The sequence below is a fragment of the Oncorhynchus gorbuscha genome, linkage group LG08 (genome assembly GCF_021184085.1).
Source record: "Oncorhynchus gorbuscha isolate QuinsamMale2020 ecotype Even-year linkage group LG08, OgorEven_v1.0, whole genome shotgun sequence".
Taxonomy (NCBI): domain Eukaryota; kingdom Metazoa; phylum Chordata; class Actinopteri; order Salmoniformes; family Salmonidae; genus Oncorhynchus; species Oncorhynchus gorbuscha.
In genome coordinates this window covers 25,035,440-25,058,257 of record NC_060180.1, presented here as the reverse complement: position 1 = coordinate 25,058,257, position 22,818 = coordinate 25,035,440, and the positions used below count along the sequence as shown (strand labels likewise).

General features: G+C 44.9%; 1 protein-coding gene across 2 annotated transcripts in view; it reads right to left on the bottom strand.

Annotated features, from left to right (window-relative positions):
- Positions 1–22,818, bottom strand: part of LOC124041396 (inositol polyphosphate-5-phosphatase A-like) — a 300,331-nt gene that overhangs the window by 10,297 nt on the left and 267,216 nt on the right. For both annotated transcript variants that reach the window (XM_046358921.1, XM_046358922.1), the window contains exon 12: positions 13,521–13,594. In XM_046358921.1, coding sequence (XP_046214877.1) covers positions 13,521–13,594 — 74 coding nt within the window. The remainder of the gene's footprint in view (positions 1–13,520; positions 13,595–22,818) is intronic.

Here is a 22,818-nt window from a genome sequence, read left to right as displayed (position 1 = left end):
GACTATGCATATAATTGACAGCTTTGGAAAGAAAACACTCTGACATTTCCAAAACTGCAAAGATATTGTCTGCGAGTGCCACAGAACTAATTCTACAGGTGAAACCAAGATGAAATTTCATACAGGAAGTGAGGCGCTGTGTTCCAATGTCTCCTTATATGGCTGTGAATGTGCAATGAGAGAGCCTACACTTTCTGTCGTTTCCCCTAGGTGTTTTCAGCATTGTGACGTATTTGTAGGCATATCATTGGAAAATTGACCATAAGAGACTACATTTACCAGGTGTCCGCTCGGTGTCCTCCGTCGAAACTATTGCGTAATCTCCAGGTGCGTGCATGTTTCCATTTTGAACAGAGGAGAAACCAAACTGCCACGAGTCACTTATCATCGAAGAGATATGTGAAAAACACCTTGAGGATTGATTCTAATCAACGTTTGCCATGTTTCTGTCGATATTATGGAGTTAATTTGGAAAAAAGTTAGCTTTTAATGACTGAATTTTTGTTTTTTTTTCTCAGCCAAATATTTTTGGAAAAACTGAACATTTGCTATCTAACTGAGAGTCTCCTCATTGAAAACATCCGAAGTTCTTCAAAGGTAAATGATTTTATTTGAATGCTTTTCTTGTTTTTGTGAAAATGTTGCCTGCTGAATGCTAGGCTTAATGCTATGCTAGCTATCAATACTCTTACACAAATGCTTGTGTAGCTATGGTTGAAAAGCATTTTTTGAAAATCTGATATGACAGTGTTGTTAACAAAAGGCTAAGCTTGTGAGCCAATATATTTATTTCATTTAATTTGCGATTTTCATGAATAGTTAACGTTGCGTTATGGTAATGAGCTTGAGGCTATAATTACGCTCCCGGATACGGGATTGCTCGTTGCAACAGGTTAACATAGATGTGTCCATTTGATATATGATATAATAATTAACAGAATGCATTTTGCACCCTCTCCCCAGTTGCCTCAAGTCGAACGGCTTCGTCCACTCAATGTTTTGCATTGCTCCTGGCAACACAGTTATGGTTCAGTGCAGTTAGAAAGCACACGTCGCACCACTGAAGTTTAAAATGAAAAAGCACCTGCAAAAGAAACGTGTTTATCTATTTTATTGTGCTGTTATATTCGTATCGTTGTCCGATGGTGTTGGTCCAGGGGTGTTGTTGTTACATACTGTATAATTTAACCTGCGATCACCAATAGCAAATTCATTGTATCGTTTCACTTTCCATGTGAGAACCAACAACATTTCCACCCCGCTGATCCTCAACACTGGGGCCCCACAAGGGTGCGTTCTGAGCCCTCTCCTGTACTTCCTGTTCACCCACGACTGCGTGGCCACGCACGCCTCCAACTCAATCATCAAGTTTGCGGACGACACAACAGTGGTAGGCTTGATTACCAACAACGACGAGACGGCCTACAGGGAGGAGGTGAGGGCCCTCGGAGTGTGGTGTCAGGAAAATAACCTCACACTCAACGTCAACAAAACGAAGGAGATGATTGTGGACTTCAGGAAACAGCAGAGGGAACACCCCGCTATCCACATTGATGGAACAGTAGTGGAGAGGGTAGTAAGTTTTAAGTTCCTCGGCGTACACATCACAGACAAACTGAATTGGTCCACCCACACAGACAGCATCGTGAAGTAGGCGCAGCAGAGCCTCTTCAACCTCAGGAGGCTGAAGAAATTCGGCACTCACAAACTTCTACAGATGCACAATCGAGAGCATCCTGTCAGGCTGTATCACCGCCTGGTACAGCAACTGCTCCGCCCACAACCGTAAGGCTCTCCAGAGGGTAGTGAGGTCTGCACAACGCATCACCGGGGGCAAACTACCTGCCCTCCAGGACACCTACACCACCCGATGTCACAGGAAGGCCATAAAGATCATCAAGGACAACAACCACCCGAGCCACTGCCTGTTCACCCCGCTATCATCCAGAAGGCGAGGTCAGTACAGGTGCATCAAAGCTGGGACCGAGAGACTGAAAAACAGCTTCTATCTCAAGGCCATCAGACTGTTAAACAGCCACCACTAACATTGAGTGGCTGCTGCCAACACACTGACTCAACTCCAGCCACTTTAATAATGGGAATTGATGGAAAATGATATAAAATATATCACTAGCCACTTTAAACAATGCTACCTAATATAATGTTTACATACCCTACATTATTCATCTCATATGTATATGTATATACTGTACTCTATATCATCTACTGCATCTTTATGTAATACATGTATCACTAGCCACTTTAACTATGCCACTTTGTTTACATACTCATCTCATATGTATATACTGCACTCAATACCATCTACTGTATCTTGCCTATGCTACTCTATACCATCACTCACTCATATATCTTTATGTACATATTCTTTATCCCCTTACACTTGTGTCTATAAGGTAGTAGTTTTGGAATTGTTAGCTAGATTACTTGTTGGTTATTACTGCACTGTCGGAACTAGAAGCACAAGCATTTTGCTACACTCGCATTAACATCTGCTAACCATGTGTATGTGACAAATACAATTTGATTTGATTTGATGAGCATGGTCATCTCCGATTTGGCTTCGCTGTAGCGCAAACTTGAGTAGCCGTCCATCAGCCTACCAAAGGTTGCACCTTGGCAGAAAACTGCATGTCCGGTAGCTCGCGGGCTGTCAATGAGTAGCTCTCGCAAGTAGACAGTGAGAAACACTCAGTAGGCCTAATATTACATGATTAAATCTGAAATAATTCTCCTCCCCAAACTGTTTACAGGCATTTAACACCATTCAGCATTTTTGCGATATATTTTCCCAACTTCAATCGGTTAAATCACATTGTTAAACCAAATGAAAAAACACAGGATATTTGTGTCTGGATAAAACAGTTCAGCTTATGGGCCCGGCTCCATGAGGGGACAAAAGGGGACTTAGCCCTCTCAGTTGAAAATTGTGCCACCTCATTTTTCCCCCCATGTCCCTATATAAAAATAGCTAAAAAGTTCAAAAGATTGTGCGAAATCTGTATCTCTGCTGCGCTGTGTCAGCACCATGGACAGAGCGTGAGTGTGTGTAGCGGGCCTATAAAAGGCCACTGGAGCGGGTTTCCATGGGTTTCCATAAAAAAGCACCGTTTGTGGTAGGCTATGTGAATAACGTAAAAACGCCACCGTCATTTTTGATTTATAAGGAATGAGTCAAGTTTACAGTTGAAGCTGCTTCACCCAATTCATCACCACTAGTTTAGTTAGCTTCTTAGCTAGCTGTATAAGGCGTTCATGTTATTAGCCTAGAGTGTTTAGCTCTAACCAGCTAATCTGCCACAATGGATATCAGAAACCAAATCACACAGAGGCCGCCACCAAGCCCAGCAGCGATGATGCTGCCGAGCTCCAGCTAGCTCTCTGTGAAGTGCTTACCCCCCTTCCACAAGTGCCGCCAGGATAATGGCTCCACATTCCCCTCCAACTCCGACTGTTCCTGACGATCTTGGAACAGAGACAGCAAGCCCAGGTTAGCCTAGAATTCTCCCCTAGCCACAGGTTTTCTGTCCAACAATGTCAATTTAAGAGTAACTGGTTCATATGACCAGAGTGGCTGCAATACTCAGTTACTGCAGATGCACAATTTTGGTTCCCATGTCAAAAGTTCTGTATTGGGTCCAATGCTAACGCAGACAAAGCCTTCATCCAAGGCAGATATTCTGACTGGAAGCACGCAAAAGATTCAGAAGGCTCGCATCAAGCAAGGATAATTTGAAATTAGAGGTCTGCCGATTAATCGGAATGGCCGATTAATTAGGGCCGATCTCACGCTTTCATAACTTTTTTCATAACTTTTCTCATATTTTCATAAATGTAAATAACAATCGGAAATCGGTATTATTTGGACACCGATTTGGCCATTTTTTTACACCTTTATTTAACTAGGCAAGTAAGTTAAGAACACAGTCCTATTTTCAATGATGGCCTAGGAACGGTGGGTTAACTGCCTTGTTCAGGGGCAGAACGACAGATTTTTACCTTGTCAGCTCCGGGATTCAATCTTGCAACAGTTAACTAGTCCTACGCGCTAACCACCTGCCTCTCATTGCACTCCATGAGGAGCCTGCATGTGTAGTGAATGCAGTATGAAGACAAGGTAAGTTGCTAGCTAGCATTAAACCTATATTATAAAAAACAATCAATCAATCATAATCACTAGTTAACTACACATGGTTGATGATATTACTAGTTTATCTAGCGTGTCCTGCGTTGCATATAATCGATGCAACGCAGGGGGATGATTTAACAAAAGCACATTTGCGAAAAAAGCACAATTGTTACACGTCTGTACCTAACCATAAACACCAATGCCTTTCTTAAAATCAATACACAAAGTATATATTTTTAAACCTGCATATTTAGCTAAAAGAAAGAAGGCAATATTAACCAGGTGAAATTGTGTCACTTCTCTTGCATCCATTGCACGCAGAGTCAGGGTATATGCAACAGTTTGGGCAGCCTGGCTCGTTGAGAACTAATTTGCCAGAATCTTACGTAATTATGACATAACATTGAAGGTTGTGCAATGTAACAGGAATATTTAGACTTAGGGATGCCATCCGTTAGATAAAATACTGAACGGTTCCGTATTTCACTGAAATAATAAACGTTTTGTTTTTGAAATGATAGTTTCCGTATTCTACCATATTAATGACCAAAGGCTCATATTTCTGTGTGTTATTATGTTATAGTTAAGTCTATGATTTGATATTTGATAGAGCAGTCTGACTGAGCGGTGGTAGGAACCAGCAGGCTCGTACGCATTCATTCAAACAGCACTTTCGTGCATTTTTCCAGCAGCTCTTCACTGTGCTTCAAGCATTGCGCTGTTTATGACTTCAAGCCTATAAACTCCCGAGATTAGGCTGGTGTAACCGATGTGAAATGGCTAGCTAGTTAGCGGGCGCGTGCTAATAGCGTTTCAAACGTCACTCGCTCTGAGACTTGGAGTAGTTGTTCCCCTTGCTCTACAAGGGCCGCAGATTTTGTGGAGCGATGGGTAACGCTGCTTCGAGGGTGGCTGTTGTTGATGTGTTCCTGGTTCGAGCCCAGGTAGGAGTGAGGAGAGGGACGGAAACTATACTGTTACACTGGCATTACTAAAGTGCCTATAAGAACATCCTATAGTCAAAGGTATATGAAATACAAATCGTATAGAGAGAAATTGTCCTATAAATACTATAACTACAACCTAAAACCTTGGAATATTGAAGTCTCGTGTTAAAAGGCACGACCAGCTTTCATATGTTCTCATGTTCTGAGCAAGGAACTTAAACGTTAGCTTTTTTACATGGCACATATTGCACTTTTACTTTCTTCTCCAACACTTTGTTTTTGCATTATTTAAACCAAACATGTTTTATTATTTATTTGAGGCTAAATTGAATTTATTGATGTATTATATTAAGTTAAAATATGTGTTCATTCAGTATTGTTGTAATTGTCATTATGTCAAATAAAAAAGTAAAAAAATTGGCTGATTTATCGGTATCGGCTTTTTTTGGGGGGGGGGGGGTGTCTTCCAATAATCGGTATTGGCGTTAAATCATAATCGGTCAACCTCTATTTGAAATACATTGCACTGTAAAAAGAAAACAAGTTTGGAGTGCTATGGAAACTTAGGTGTCAACACTTGTTAATGACAGGTAGCTGGCAAGAACTATTTTCCCACTTTGACAAACGTGATCAGTCAGCACAGACAAAGCATTCTACACCCAAGGAAAGCTCAACTAATCCAACTGGCATTTGAGGGGGACCTTAAAAGAAGATTTCGGGGAGAATGGAATTATCGATTACTCAGAAAGTTCAACTCTTCTGAAAAGGTAAGTCAAATCTAACTGGTTGGGTTTGATCAAAATCTTGGTGGCATAGCCAGTGTTGTCATTTTCTGCAAACACCTAGGGTACGGAATGGCAAAATGACTTCTTTAGCCAGGCAATATTTTCATTGCCAAAACGGCCTTTTTTAGTGTGTAGGGCACTGCTATGGTGCTGATAGAGCGCACCGAAGATATCGCGACAACCTGTGCCTTCCTGGTCAAAACCAACGGTCTCGGCATTTGAACTTATTTTTATTGTGGTGCAGCGTGATATTAGCAGAATTCAACATGATTCCAATGCAAGAACCCAAATTACGCCCCTGTGTAGAGCTACATATCGCTATGTTTCATTGTAGAAATAGATAACCATAGAAATAGAATGTAGGCTTCCTTAGTAGCATACTGCTTTTCGTGGTTGTACATGGAACTGTACGTTTTGGAAGCGTGTTTACGGTAGGTCGGCATTGCTTAATTGATCACAAGGGTGGGTCGCATTTGAGCAAAAGAAGTGTATTGTGCCATATTGCAACGTTTTGCTTGAACTCATGAGCTGCATGATGTTTCATGTTTGAAGCGGGTCTATAGGCCTGTTTATTTGGCAAGACAGATGTGCATGTCTGCATCTTGCTGTAGTAGGCTGTTTTGTATGTTCCTTTTGTTTACTGTTAATGTAACTAGCCAAAATAAAGATTGTGCCATGCCTTTATCCATCTATAGTACGCCTACCGCCGTTTTGATCTGTTCACATTAATTCGTTCCCATTCGCAGTTGTGTTGGTGTTCTAAGCCAAACTGCTATTCAGTATTTTGTTTTGCATGAATAACTAGGCTACTACTTTCAGCATTTAGTTTGCATTATTCTGATATGACAGCTGTGTGTACGGCTGCATTCACATAGGGTAATTCACCTATTACATACAGCCTATCTTGTCGTCTATATTTACTAGGCCTGGTTTTAGTGTGTAGGGTGCTGTTCGTTGTGCTGGAACAGCGCAGCAAAGATGGCCTACAGATTTCTCGCCAACCTGTCACTTCAATAGCACTCAATGGTCTCTGCATTTGAACCTTATGTTTATTGTGGTGGTATAGAGTGATATAAGCAGAATTCAATATAATTCCAATGCAGTAACCCCCCCCAAAAAATTGCATCCCCTCACCGATTCCAACTGCTCCCTTAGTCAGTTTATCCTGGTGCCGGGTCTGTCTACTTGGCTGGGTAAGTAATATCGACCAAATATGCCTTTTCTACCCTCTTTGCATCAAGTATGTACGCTGCTGAGACAAGTCAATTGAAAAAGTGTTCATGTTGACAATGCTCCACACAACGGCGCAAAAAAAAAGAAAAAGTCAAGACCTTCACCCTCCCAAGCTTCTGAACCCCTACTTCCAGACAAAGTCAGGCGCCCAGGCTTGGCTCAGCTACCTAAACAGTTTAGTTTCTATGAACCACCGGTGGCTGTGTGTGATGTATAATGTGCTGTGAATAATCTGTATTCATAATGGTGGAAACAATTGGAAACGATGTGGTCAATTGTGCACCGTTGAAAACATCCTCTTTAGTTGGGCTTTAACCTCACGTGAAAAATGTACTGACTTCAACACGGGGACTCCGTTCAAAGCCACTACACCATTACTCATTCTTCATGTGGGGTTTAATGTTTGACTGCCTGCTGTGACATGACTCATAGGTTTGTCCAATAAGTGTCAGTCGTATGTTTGGGCAGTACAGAGGATTGGCGAGGTGAAACCTAGTATCAGTCAGACCTGGGTTCAAATACTATTTGAAATCTTTCAAATACTTCTAGCATTTGCTCTAGTCCTGGAGTGCCAGATGGGTGGGCTTTGCACTTTTACAAGTATTCTCTTGGTTCCATTGCACCAGACCAGCTCAATCAAGCCCAGCTAAAGTATTTTAAATAAATTCAAATAGTATTTGAACCCAGGTCTGGTATCACTCAGCCCCACCAGGCCAATTGAGAGCCTTTATCCCCAGGCTGCAGTCACACAGCACTGGTGAGCGTCATACAGGCCAGGCCCCTGTTCCATCCTGTCCCACATTTCCTATCTCCCGACCAAATGCCATTATCTTGTTCTAAATAATGACCAATATGTGAAAAGCCCAATAGGTGACAAGCCAAACATATTTAACGAGGGCAATATAAACTAGTGAATATGGGCAGGGAGATAGAGATAAAAGTTGTTAGAGTATTAATGACACAAGGGCAGAGGTCAGGAGGGGCATCATGGGGCATCATGGGGCTAAGGTCACATGACTCAGTGTTACGGGGCTGTACGGACACAGAGATTGGCGGAGCTGTCAGGTTATTTTAATTTCACTGGAAAATGTAAAAAAAATATGTAATGATACCTCTCCCACTCAGCCATATTTGTTTACCGTTGTCAGGGGAGACTTGGCAAAACAAGGCAGGAAAAGAGGAGAGACACCTCCATTTTCATTCACAAAGATCAGCCACACAAACTGCTACCAATAAATCTCCCTGAATGTTTGCTCCACATTTCAGGGTTGGGGAGCTCTCCGCCACAACATTGGCCCAACACAAACACTGTGTCAAATGCCACATGTTGCTCAGAGGTTGTGTGTGTGTTCACATGTTGTGTGTGTGTGTGTGTGTGTGTGTGTGTGTGTGTGTGTGTGTGTGTGTGTGTGTGTGTGTGTGTGTGTGTGTGTGTGTGTGTGTGTGTGTGTGTGTGTGTGTGTGTGTGTGTGTGTGTGTGTGTGTGTGTGTGTGTGTTGGACAGACTGCTACTCTCTGTCCAAGAGGTTCTGTATCAGTAAAGAGCTGCATCTATTCTGCAGCCCCCCTTTCACTCAAGAGGAAGTCTTGAGCATCTATTTTAACCCCTATATGTACCAGAGGAGTTTAAACAAAGGCTCTCTCTCATCCCAGTGAAGCATCAGCGCAGGAAAGAAGGACATTGGAAATGACCAGCTATCATCACACTACAAAAGCCCCTCGTCATTTTTTTACGGCTCCCCAGCAGTTGAATGATGGATGTGTTGAGAGTGTGAAACAATGTTCCTCCTCAGCTGATGATAACGCTCGATCTCCTCTACACTCCAGCGAATAATACCAGCTGTGTGTGCTTGCCTTAGGATCCCTCTCTTACAGTAGTTAACGAACATCTGTGGTACTCCATAAACTGAGTCACGCGCCTCCGACGGAGTATAGGAGAACCTTTCAGAGGAGGAGAGGAGCTAGAACAAGAATGTCCTTCACTTGGCTTGCCATCAGACACACGCACGCACGCACACACACACACACACACACAGTGACATCACTCTTAAGATGCCCAGGGGGCAGGATCTCGATGTCTTCCTCATTCTGCAGGGAGAGTAGGAGAGTCAGTGTAGGGCCTCCCCAGGTGACGGTGCTGTCTATAGCACTGCGATGCAGTGCTAGAGGAGTCACTACAGACCCGGGCTTGATCCCGGGCTGTGTCGCAGAAGGCCACGACCGGGAGACCCATGAGGCGGCGCATAATTGGCCCAGCTTCGTCCGGGTTAGGGGAGGGTTTGGCCGGCCGGGATGTCCTTGTCCCATTGCAGCAATTGGATATCACGAAATAAAAACATCTAATAAAACATTTAAAAAGGAGAGTCGTTGTGTTAAGAACTGTTTCCATACTGACACATTCACAAATTCAATTCAACTATTCAATGAAAAAACATCACACTCAGTAATGTGCTCTTATCCATTGGTGAACTCTTGGAAAGTCTAAGACGGCCATAAATTATAATGCAAAGCATTCAGTTGCTTGTTTTCAACTAAAACTTGTTTTCTGTCTTTTTTGAAGGGACAGGGGACGTATTAGTGCTTCGGGAGCATGTCCTGGAGATTTGGCAGATCAACACTTATGTCATTGGACCAAATGCTATTTTCCTCCTTAAACTAATGGCCAACTGCACAGGTAATTTGTTTTTCTCAAGGTCATCCCCCTGCACTGTAAATGCTGTGTATCTTCCCAGGGGGGAAGTCACTCTTCGGCCCATCCTCATAGACCCGCCATGTTTGGAAAATGTATGCTAACTTGCCAAGGCTGGTCCCGGGGCGTTCCCGGCTTCCTGTTAAACACCAAACGGTGAAGAGACAACCGTTTATCAGCCTCCCTCGTCACCCACCCTGCCCCTCCTCAGCTCACAACCTCCTGGCCGATTCGCCCCTCTCCACGACTCCTGCTCTTCTCCCGCCCTGTCTAGACTGGGCAAACACAGACGCATGGGGCTGTAGTCATCCTTTCTAGCTCAAGCGCCTTCCCATATTTGTCTCTTTCCGCTCTCACCTCTCCATCTCCCCTTCAACCTCCTCCATATCTTTTTCTGTGTGGGGGACTCATGGGGCCGTATAGAGTTAGAACCGCAGTCTGTCTGATGACGCTCAAAATCCCCTCAGAACCCATTCAGGGTAACCTGGTTAAAGCACAAAGAAATGATTCCCCTACTCTCTCATTGTTTTACTGAATCCCCCCCGCCAGGGTTTATATTACATTTTTGCATCGATCTTAGACAAAAAAAGGGCAAATAAATTTGATAACGGGCAGTACTAAAAGCCTTCTCCTCAATCAATAGAAATATATGAATAACATAAGTTACTCAACCTCCCTATATGTTTTAAGGGAGATTACCGTAGTTATGCTACTCCAGCAAACTGAATCAAATGTAAAATTGTAAGTATACCATTCAGTCATTTTCAGTCTTGGGGTCATGCTGTCATTTGTTACAAAGATGATAGTCAACCTTTGCACAAGAACCTTTCTTGAAAATGCTCAGAAGAGTGTTCATGGAATGGATGGCGCTTACTAGTTTGATCATATGTGATTGGTTTCCAATTGACAGACTTGCGCCTCATTCCCAACGACCAAACTCCGACACATATCGCCTTTTACAAAACGTGTGTGTGTGTGTGCACTCCTGTGTGAATGGTATACCCCTTAGCCTATCAGCGTGCGGCAGCCAGCTGGCACCAGGTACAACTCTCGCGGGCTGCGGCCAAATTCCACACCCCGATGGCTGAGTGCTTAGACATGTCGCGGCCAACTTTGACAGACAACTTCTTGAAGGTGAGCAATATGAATTTACAGCTTGTTGCACATTCCATAAATGCAAACACAACGCACGAATATGTGTGGGACAGACAATGAAATAACGTATAGTCTCAATAACACTATAGTGTCTTCTTCAAGAAATGGAATGGAACCTCCAGTTTGTAGTGTTTGGCCTTTTACTGCAGCCTGGTTGAGGGAGAGGATGATCATTTTTTATTCGCAGTTACACATTTTCACAACCTTACACCTACAGTTCTTGCCTTGTATTCACAAAGCGTCGCAGAGTAAGAATACTGATCTAGGACCAGGTCCCCCCGGTCCATTCAGTCTCACTCATTATGACCTAAAAAGACAAGACTGATCCTATATCAGCACTCCTACTCTGAGACTCTCTGAGAATACAGGCGCTAATCTCTAAACCAAAATAATTGATTGTTTTGATGACGTCTTTCTACCTGGCAACATGCTCAGTGTCCTAAAACACAGTGACGACGAGGCTACGGTTTTCCACTCACTTTTCACAAGTGGACAAACTACAACATGCAGGATTCATTGATAGATTAAACACGAGTGACCAGTATTGACTTATCCAGTATTGATTGAATGCAAGCGAGAGAGAGTGTGTGTGTGTGTGTGTGTGTGTGTGTGTGTGTGTGTGTGTACGTGCGTTTGGTTGTATGTTCGTGTGTGTGTGTGTGTGTGTGTGTGTGTGTGTGTGTGTGTGTGTGTGTGTGTGTGTGTGTGTGTGTGTGTGTGTGTGTGTGTGTGTGTGTGTGTGTGTGTGTGTGTGTGTGTATAGAGGGCCTCTCATGGCCTGTGTTAAGCGGAGTAGTAACCTCACAGATGGTGAGGGGCTGGTCCGGAGCAGGCTATGTGATGGAGAACAATCTTTGACTGCTTGATTGCTCATGGAGCACAAGGGGGCTCTGACAGGGGGAGGGGGGAGGATGTACACGCTGCGTGTGTGTGTGTGTGTGTCTGTTGGAGCAAGTGTGTGTTATGTGAATGGGAGGAGGGGTTTGTTTAAGTTTAACTAGGCCATTTCTACTCATTACACCACTTACAATGACGTGGCTTTGTATCAGACACTGAGTGGATCAAATAACATTTCCGATGCTGTGCCGAGGTCTCCTCAATTTGATGAATCGTGTTTCCAAGTAGGTGAAAATCATTTGTATTCGTTCACAGCAGCCTGTTCATTCACCTGGCAGGGAAACGATGATTCAATATTATATTATGGATAGATAGGCGCAAAAGTCACAGAGTGTAAAAGGGCAATAAATCCAGCCGTCACTTTATGCAAAGCGATGCAAATGGGGTCCCTGATTAAGAGACAGAGTCATTTAAAAACAGTGACTGCCAGGACCTTGTCATACACACACTCCCTGCCTGCCCCGCCCCTTGCCCGCCACTAGAGCAGTTTATCAAGTAATTATTGTTTGATTACAGCGTTTCATTATCTGCACTGATTGAGTCACAACTGGCGGCAAAGGTCAAGCACCATTATCGCGCCAGAGCCGAGACATATTTCCATGCAGGCCGGGTGTGTGTTTTCCCTCCCTCTCCTCTGAAAGGGCTAATTGCAAATGCATTTGTTTGAGGAAGAGGAGACAGAGTAGCAGGACCTCCGCCCCAATGTCCCCCAACTCCCACCGTGATGGAATATCAATGCAGGCCGCCTCACACACACACACACACACACACACACACACACACACACACACACACACACACACACACACACACACACACACACACACACACACACACACACACACACACACACACACACACACACACACACACACGAACATACAACCAAACGCACGTACACACACACCCCCAGGGGAGCATTTTAGGAGCACATCCAATCATACTAAACAATTGATAACCATCAAACATATATTTGGCATAAACAAAGCCATTTGGGCCAAGAGGGATGATTGAGTAATGTTAAGGCCCCATACCCTAAATGGACAAAAACATCAGCCTCTAGTACACTGCTGATTTACTCTGCTCTTCAAAGATGTGGTGCTGCAGTGAGGTTCGTAGTAAGGTCCCCTTCTTTTCTTAACACACTCTTACCATTGGATAGAATGTGTACTTCCAAAAAGGTAATTCAATCTGTCGGTACCCTACACTGTTGACTGACTCCTGGATAACTATGTATTGTAGCGACTGTAACTTGCATATGGTTCGAGTGAGATGTGAAGGGTATAAGGCTCAGGGCCGCCATTTCAGGGGCAATGAGGTGGAGGTGAGAGAGTAGGTACTTTATGGGGTTATAGACAGGGGAAGTAGGTAATATACAGGATAATAAACAGTAATAGGTAGGTACTAATATAGGCACCAATTACTGTGCAGTGTAATAGATAGTTACCAACCTGGAAGACCATTATTGATTTAATTGGTGATTTTTGGCTCTTGTACCATACCATTATGGAATAACTGCCTTTTTAAAACACCACATGCGTCAGTATGGAGTGGTACAAGAAATCCAATTTGTTTATAATCCCCCATTAGATAACAGGAGTGCCTGAGTTGAATAGGTTTGGTTCACAGACATGGAATCACAAGGAAACATTGAGAGGATTTCATACCTGGGAGGAAAGGAGATCTCCAGCTCGTGCAGCCGTTCCTTGAAACAGGACAGCTCACTGTCAAACTGTAAAAACTATGGAGAGAGAGAGAGAGAGAGAGAGAGAGAGAGAGAGAGAGAGAGAGAGAGAGAGAGAGAGAGAGAGAGAGAGAGAGAGAGAGAGAGAGAGAGAGAGAGAAGGGAGAGAGTGAGTGATAAAGGGTTTATTTATTTACAGAAAGTAATATCCACTATGTCAGTCATCACTCACCGAGTGAATAACTATGAGAGTGCGAGTGTGAGGCGCCTGCGTGCATGAGTAAGTGTTAGATAACAATTGTGTTAGCTTTGTTTCTCTCCTTTCTCGACCTGTGGATTTGTGCCACTGCCAGCATACTGCACAAGTGTCATGAAAAGTGTGGTGGGACATGAAGGCAAGTGTGTGAGAACAGCTAACCAGTGCTGATGTGTGCGTCTCTGGCCTGGCTATCCCAGAGCCATCCCTGTCCTATCGCAGCCCCCAGTTTGCTGCCGAGGGTGTGGGTCTGTCTCTGTCGCTCTACGCTGACATCAGATCCAAACAGTCTTCATCAATCATGTCCTGTCTCACAGCTGAACTCCCTCTGACTGCACCAGCACAGACGTACACCCCCCCCCCCCTTTCCCCCCTTCACAAATCCCATAAATCATTAGTGAGAAGTGCAATTAGCAGCTCCTTGTACACATTAATTATCTGGGCGATGAACAGGTAGCAGGGGCATCTGCATCGCTGGCTCCCTGAGCGACGGACAGGTACCTGGGCAACCCTGCAGGATACATACAGACCCTGCCCCTTCCTGACTGACTGGCAGCTAGCGGGAACATACCAGAGCATGTTCACTTGGTGGTAAATTGACACCCTCAACAGAACACATATCAGATATAGTCTGATGAGGTCCTCTACACTTCCTTTGTGATACTGTCAGTAGTTATAAAGCTAGCTTGACAATAACATTACATGGCTGTACGACGTGTAACAATAGAGTGAATGGAATCACCATCTAGGACAGTGTTTAATCCAAACAACCAGCCAAACAGAGGGTAGGTAAGGGAGAATTGTCAGAGGAGTGGTGTCTTACCAGTGGAATACAAACACATCCATCAAATCAAATTTGAGTTGTCACATGCACCAATTACAACAAGTGTATACTTTACTGTGAAATGCTTACTTAATTGTCCTTTCACAACAATGCAGTTAAAAAGTAAGAAAATTAACAAATAGATCAAAATAAAATACTATAAAATAACAATGAGGCTGTATTCAGGCTATATACAAGGAGCACCGGTACCGAGTCAGTGTATTGGGGTACGAAGAAGTTGCGGTGATTGACTGAGGTAATATGTACATATAGGTTTGGTTAGGTGACTGATTGAAGTACTATGTACATGTAGGTAGGCGGTGAGAAGTAGAAAGTACGGGTAGCCGTTTAACTGTTCAGCAGTCTTATGGCTTTGGAGTAGAAGCTGTTCAGGAGCCTTTTGGTCCCAGGCTTGGCGCTCCGGTACCGCTTGCTGTGCGGTAGCAGAGAGAACAGACTGACTTGGGTGGCTGGAGTCTTTGACAATTTTTAGGGCCTTCCTCTGACACCACTTGGTATAGAGGTCCTGGATGACAGGGAGCAGTTGCCATACCAAGCGGTGATGCAGCCAATTAAGATGCTCTCAATGGTGCAGCTGTATAAATGTTTGAGGATCTGAAGGCCCATGCCAAATCTTTTCAGCCCCCTGAGGGGGAAGGGGCGTTGTCATGCCCTCTTCACGACTGTGTTGGTTTGTTTTGGACCACGATAGACCTTTAGTGATGTGGACACCGTGGAACTTGAAGATCTCGGCCATCTCCACTACAGCCTTGTGAATGGGGGCATGCTCGGCTCCTTGTTTCCTGTAGTCCACAATCAGCTTTTTGTCTTGCTGACATTGAGGGAGAGGTTGTTGTCTTGGCACCACACTGCCAGGTCTCTGACCTCCTCCCTGTAGGGCTGTCTCATTGTTGTCGGTGATCAGGACTACCATCGCCGCGTTGTCAGCAAACTTAATAACGGTGTTGGGAGTCATGTGCGGCCACGCAGTCGTGGGTGAACAGGGAGTACAGGAGGGGGCTAAGCACGCACCCTTGAGGGGCCCCTGTGTTGAATGTCACTGTGGCGGATGTGTTGTTGCCTACCCTCACCATCTGGGGGTGGCCTGTAAGAAAGTCCAGTATCCAAATGCAGAGGGAGGTGTTTAATCCCACGGTCCTTAGCTTAGTGATGAGCTTGAAGGGCACTATGGTGTTGAAAGCTGAGCTGTAGTTAATGAACAGGATTATCACGTATGTGTTCCTTTTTTCCAAGTTGGAAAAGGAAATAGAGATTGCCTCTGTGGATCTGTTGGGGCGGTATGTGAATTGGAGTGGGTCCAGGATGTCTGGGATAATGGTGTTGTGAGCCATGACCAGCCATTCAAAGCATTTCATAGCAACAGATGTGAGTGCTATTATGGGACAATAGTCATTTAGACAGGTTACCATGGCATTCTTGGTCATGGGGACTATGGTGGTCTGCTTGAAACATGTGGGTATTACAGACTGGGTCAGGGAGAGGTTAAAAATGTCAGTGAATACACTTGCTAGCTGTTCAGTGCATGCTCTGAGTATACATTCTGGTAATCCATCTGGCCCAGCGGTCTTATGAATGTTAACCTGTTTAAATGTCATACTGACATTGGCTACGGAGAGTGTGATCACACAGTCGTCTGGAACAGCTGGTGTTATCATGAACTGTTCAGTGTTGCTTGCCTCGAAGCGAGCAAAGAAGGCATTTAGCTTGTCTGGTAGGCTCGCATCACTAGGCAGCTCGCGGCTTGGTTTCTCTTTGCAATCCATGATAGTTTGCAAGCCCTACCACATCCGAAGAGCGTCAGAGCCGGTGTAGTAGGATTCAATCTTAGTCCTATATTGAAGCTTTACCTGTTTGATGGTTTGTCGGAGGACATAGCAGGATTTCTTATTAGCATCCTGATTTGTGTCTCGCTCCTTGAAATCGTCAGCTCTAGCCTTTAGCTCAGTGCGGATGTTGCTGTAATCCATGGCTTCTGGTTAGGATATGTACGAACGGTCACTGTGGGGACTACGTTGTCGATTAACTTATTAATGAAGCCCGAGACTGATGTGGTAAACTCCAAAATGCCATCGGATGAATCTCAGAACATATCCCAATCTGTGCTAGCTTAGCATCCGCCTCATTGGACCAGTTCCGTATTGAGCGCATCACGGGTACTTCCTCTTTGCGTTTTTGCTTGTAAACATGAATTAAGAGGATGGCGTTATGGTCAGATTTTCCAAATGGAGGTCAAGGGACAGCTTTGTATGCGTCTCTGTGTGTGGAGTAGTGATCTAGAGCTTTTTCGTGGTTACAAATGATTTAAGTTTCCCTGCATTAAAATCCCCGGCAACTAGGAACGCCACATCTGGGTGAGCATTTTCTTCTTTGCTTATGGCCTTATACAGCTTGCTGACTGCGGTCTTAGTGCTAGCATCGGTTGGTGGAGGTAAATAGACACATACAAAAAATATAGATGAAAACGCTCTTGGCAAATAGCGTGGTCTACAGCTTATCACAAGGTATTCTAACTCAGGCGAGCAGGTCCCAAAGACTTCCTTGATATTAGAGATTGCGCACCAACTGTTGTTGACAAAGAGACACCCCTCCCCTCAGCTTACCGGACGCAGCTGTTCTGTCCTTGTTCAGGCACTACTCCGTGAAACATAGGATATTACAGTTCTTCAGATCACGTTGACAGGATATTATTGAACGGAGCTCATGCAGTTTATTTTCCAGTAAATGCACGTTTTCCAATAGAAAGGATGGTAATAGCGACTTATCCACACGGCGTCGCATTAAAAACCCTGCACGTTAGCCTCTGTAGCGCTGCCTCCGCCTCCTCCAAATGACGGGGATTTGGGCCTGGTCTGAGAATTATGTCCACCTCCGATTTGTTCAAATAGAAGTCCTCATCCAAATTGAGGTTAGTAATCGCTGTTTTGATGTCCAGAAGCTCTTTTGAAACGATGGCCGAAACATGTACGAAACTAAAAATGTATAATAATTTGATCAGTTCAAAAAAAACAAAATAGCACAATTGGTCAGGAGCCCGTAGAACAGCGGCCATCCACTCCGGCGCTATTCTATCAATCCACAATCTGAACATACATGTTTATAAGCTAGTTTAAACCTTGATTGACATTATCACATACATATGTGGGGTACATTTATACATGGCTGTGTATTTCTGTATGAGCAAGATTATGTGGGTAACTGCGAGTAGCCAACTGTATGCATGCATACTTACGTGTAAAGTGTGAGCATCTGTGTCTGTCTGTCTGTCTGTCTGTCTGTCTGTCTGTCTGTCTGTCTGTCTGTCTGTCTGTCTGTCTGTCTGTCTGTCTGTCTGTCTGTCTGTCTGTCTGTCTGTCTGTCTGTCTGTCTGTCTGTCTGTCTGTCTGTCTGTCTGTCTGTCTGTCTGTCTGTCTGTCTGTCTGTATCAGTGGTGTAGAACAGTGGACATTACTTTCCAGGCAGTGGGACCCTCAGACAGAGTCTCTGTGGTTCAGGAGGGCAGATGTGTAACATTCATCAAACTCACAGGAGGCAGGGTCACAGGAGAGCTCACACATTGTGAATGAGGAATGGAGCCCAGAGGATGCGCTACACGCTTCACTGTGCGCCACCACCATCCTCCCAATGACATGATCCTAGTGTGTGTGAAGAGTCCTTAGTGGAAGAGTGAGCCAGCATATCAGTTTGTAACTGAGAGAATGTCAAGATGTACAGTAAAAGTTGGTGTGTGTGTCTGATAATGTAAATAATTGACTGTAAACATTTCTAGAGATGCAGAATGTAATTGTCACTGTTTGTGTGTGCACCTCATGTCTGCGTCTATTCTTACCCTAATAGAGTATCTGGGGGTGTGTGTACACCGGTGTGTTTCTTTGAGTGTGTGTGGACAGGTGTGTTTGCCTATGTGGAGTTAGTGCAGCCGAGATGAGAAGTGACACCTTTAAAAAGCAGCAGATGAGCTGTGTTGGGGGGTGATGAAGCGCACTGTGTATCCGTGATGTGTGTGTGTGTGTGTGTGTGTGTGTGTGTGTGTGTGTGTGTGTGTGTGTATAGAGCCTCTAAGTGAATGTTGAGTAATTCATTTAGGTTGACTGGAAAACCCAAGGGCTGAAATTTCACACTACATTTCATCCCGGGTCAATTAAGCATAATGATTTGCTGTTCTGGTAGGTCAGCAGTAAAAGAAAATCCCAGTTTATATTGGTTCAAGGGCTCGTTGCATTATAAAGATGGCGGAGTAGTTTGACAGCTTGAAATGACCTTGGAGAGGGCTGCTAGCTGATATGGCTCAGGCAATATCATAGCCAAGGAGAAAGATGAGGAAGTGCCCCCCCCCCTAAACAAGTCCAGTGTTCATATTTCTTACTTCGCCTGAATGAGCAACACACACCTAATTCACCGTAGCTGTGATTGTTATAAGAGGGAGAAGTTGAAGGGACAGAGGGAATAAAAGGTATCTGGGCTGACTGTCCCTCTAACCCAGCTTGTGGTTGTCCAAGCCCATAATTGTGCAATGATTTACAACATGTCAAACTATCCCTCTGACAACACCTGCTGCCATTAAAAGCCATCCAATAATCCATCAATAAACACAGAGGTGAAAGGTCATTTAATTTTATTTTTAAGCCACACACTTGGCTGTCATTGCAGGGCCATATTTTTTCTTCGTTTTATGAGATCTTCATTATTTGTTGTGGAAACGATAAACTGTCGCTGACAGGGAATAGCCGACCGCCTTGAGAGGGTCAACTCAAACAAATACAGCCAGCAGGCTAGAGGCTACAGACTCATTATACTCTCTCTTATCATACACTACATGGCCAAAAGTATGTGGACACCTGCTCGGTGAACACCTCATTCTAAAATCATGGGCATTAATATAGAGTTGGTCCCCCCTTTGCTGCTATAACAGCCTCCACTTTTCTGGGAAGACTTTCCACTAGATGTTGGAACATTGCTGCGGAGACCTGCTTCCATTCAGCCACAAGAGCTATAGTGAGGTAGGCAGGGATCCAAACTGGTGAGGGCCCAAAAAGGTGACACTTTTTTTGCAAAACAATCCCTGCCAAGGGGAAATGCAGGTTTTAACTAATTAAACAACAAAGAATATTATCTACATGATCCGTCTCTGTGTGTAAAATTAAAAGTGGTTAATGTGAACCTGACTCACAGCTACAAAATGTAAAGAAAGCAAACCAATGTTATTTGTTGCTTAGACTTTACTGCAAATGACACTCAAGTCTTGAAAAAATACAATACACTAATATCGCAGTTAGCCATGACAGTTTTTATAATAGAAGGCTTGTGACCACACACATCTTGTCATGTTTGTCATTTATTGTCATGTCTTGTCCCTGTGCTCCCCATGCTATTCGTTTCCCTCTGCTGGTCTTGTTTGGTTCTTTCCCTCCTTCTATCCCTCTCTCTCCCCCTCCCTCTCTCACTCTCTCGCTCTCTCTTCTCTCTGTCGTTCCGTTCCTGCTCCCAGCTGTTCCTATTCCCCTAATCATCATTTAGTCTTCCCACACCTGTTCCCGATCCTTTCCCCTGATTAGAGTCCCTATTTATTCCTTTGTGATCCGTTCCTGTCCCGTCGGTTCCTTGTATTGTATTCACCATGCTGTGATTGCGTTTCGCCCTGTCCTGTCGTGTTTTTGCCGTGATTGTGTATCACCCTGTCCTGTCGTGTTTTGTGCCTTCATCAGATGCTGCGTGTGAGCAGGTGTCTCAGTCGACTACGGCCTGCGCCTACCCGAAGCGACCTGCAGTCTGTGGCCGCTTCTCCAGTTGTTTCCCCTCTACTAGTCTAGAGGATTTCTGTTATTCCGTTTTGGACTTTAATAAACTCTGTTTCTGTTAAGTCGCTTTTGGGTCCTCTTTCACCTGCATGACAGAAGGAACCGACCAAGGAATGGACCCAGCGACTTCAGACGCTCGTTACACTGCCGTCGAGATCCAAGGAGCCATGCTCGGCAGACACGAGCAGGAATTGTCTGCTGCTCGCCATGCCGTGGAAAACCTGGCTGCTCAGGTTTCCGACCTCTCTGGACAGTTCCAGAGTCTACGTCTCGTGCCACCTGTTACTTCCTGGCCTGCCGAGCCTCCAGAACCTAGGGTTAATAACCCACCTTGCTACTCCGGGCAGCCCACTGAGTGCCGCTCCTTTCTCACGCAGTGTGAGATTGTGTTCTCTCTCCAACCCAACACATACTCTAGAGAGAGAGCTCGGGTTGCTTACGTCATTTCACTCCTTACTGGCCGGGCTCGAGAATGGGGCACAGCTATCTGGGAGGCAAGGGCTGATTGCTCTAACGAATTCCAGAACTTTAAAGAGGAGATGATTCGGGTTTTTGACCGTTCAGTTTTTGGTGGGGAGGCTTCTAGGGCCCTGGCTTCCTTATGCCAAGGTGAACGGTCCATAACGGATTATTCCATTGAGTTTCGCACTCTTGCTGCCTCTAGTGAGTGGAACGAGCCGGCGCTGCTCGCTCGTTTTCTGGAGGGACTCCACGCAGTGGTTAAGGATGAGATTCTCTCCCGGGAGGTTCCTTCAGATGTGGACTCTTTGATTGCTCTCGCCATCCGCATAGAACGACGGGTAGATCTTCGTCACCGGGCTCGTGGAAGAGAGCTCGCATCAACGGTGTTTCCCTGCTCCGCATCGCAACCATCTCCCCCTCTGGCTTTGAGACTGAGCCCATGCAGCTGGGAGGGATTCGCATCTCGAATAAGGAGAGGGAACGGAGGATCACCAACCGCCTGTGCCTCTATTGCGGAGTTGCTGGACATTTTGTTAATTCATGTCCAGTAAAAGCCAGAGCTCATCTGTAAGCGGAGGGCTACAGGTGAGCGCAACTACTCAAGTCTCTCCATCAAAGTCCTGTACTACTTTGTCGGTCCACCTACGCTGGACCGGTTCGGGTGCTACATGTAGTGCCTTGATAGACTCTGGGGCTGAGGGTTGTTTCATGGACGAAGCATGGGTTCGGAAACATGACATTCCTTTCAGAGAGTTAGATAAGCCTACGCCCATGTTCGCCTTAGATGGTAGTCATCTTCCCAGTATCAGATTTGAGACACTACCTTTAACCCTCACAGTATCTGGTAACCACAGTGAGACTATTTCTTTTTTGATTTTCCGTTCACCGTTTACACCTGTTGTTTTGGGTCATCCCTGGCTAGTATGTCATAATCCTTCTATTAATTGGTCTAGTAATTCTATCCTATCCTGGAACGTTTCTTGTCATGTGAAGTGTTTAATGTCTGCCATCCCTCCCGTTTCTTCTGTCCCTACTTCTCAGGAGGAACCTGGCGATTTGACAGGAGTGCCGGAGGAATATCATGATCTGCGCACGGTCTTCAGTCGGTCCCGAGCCAACTCCCTTCCTCCTCACCGGTCGTATGATTGTAGTATTGATCTCCTTCCGGGGACCACTCCTCCTCGAGGTAGACTATACTCTCTGTCGGCTCCCGAACGTAAGGCTCTCGAGGATTATTTGTCTGTGTCTCTTGACGCCGGTACCATAGTGCCTTCTTCCTCTCCGGCCGGGGCGGGGTTCTTTTGTTAAGAAGAAGGACGGTACTCTGCGCCCCTGCGTGGATTATCGAGGGCTGAATGACATAACGGTTAAGAATCGTTATCCGCTTCCCCTTATGTCATCAGCCTTCGAGATTCTGCAGGGAGCCAGGTGCTTTACTAAGTTGGACCTTCGTAACGCTTACCATCTCGTGCGCATCAGAGAGGGGGACGAGTGGAAAACGGCGTTTAACACTCCGTTAGGGCATTTTGAGTACCGGGTTCTGCCGTTCGGTCTCGCCAATGCGCCAGCTGTTTTTCAGGCATTAGTTAATGATGTTCTGAGAGACATGCTGAACATTTTTGTTTTTGTCTATCTTGACGATATCCTGATTTTTTCTCCGTCACTCGAGATTCATGTTCAGCACGTTCGACGTGTTCTACAGCGCCTTTTAGAGAATTGTCTCTACGTAAAGGCTGAGAAGTGCTCTTTTCATGTCTCCTCCGTTACTTTTCTCGGTTCCGTTATTTCCGCTGAAGGCATTCAGATGGATTCCGCTAAGGTCCAAGCTGTCAGTGATTGGCCCGTTCCAAGGTCACGTGTCGAGTTGCAGCGCTTTTTAGGTTTCGCTAATTTCTATCGGCGTTTCATTCGTAATTTCGGTCAA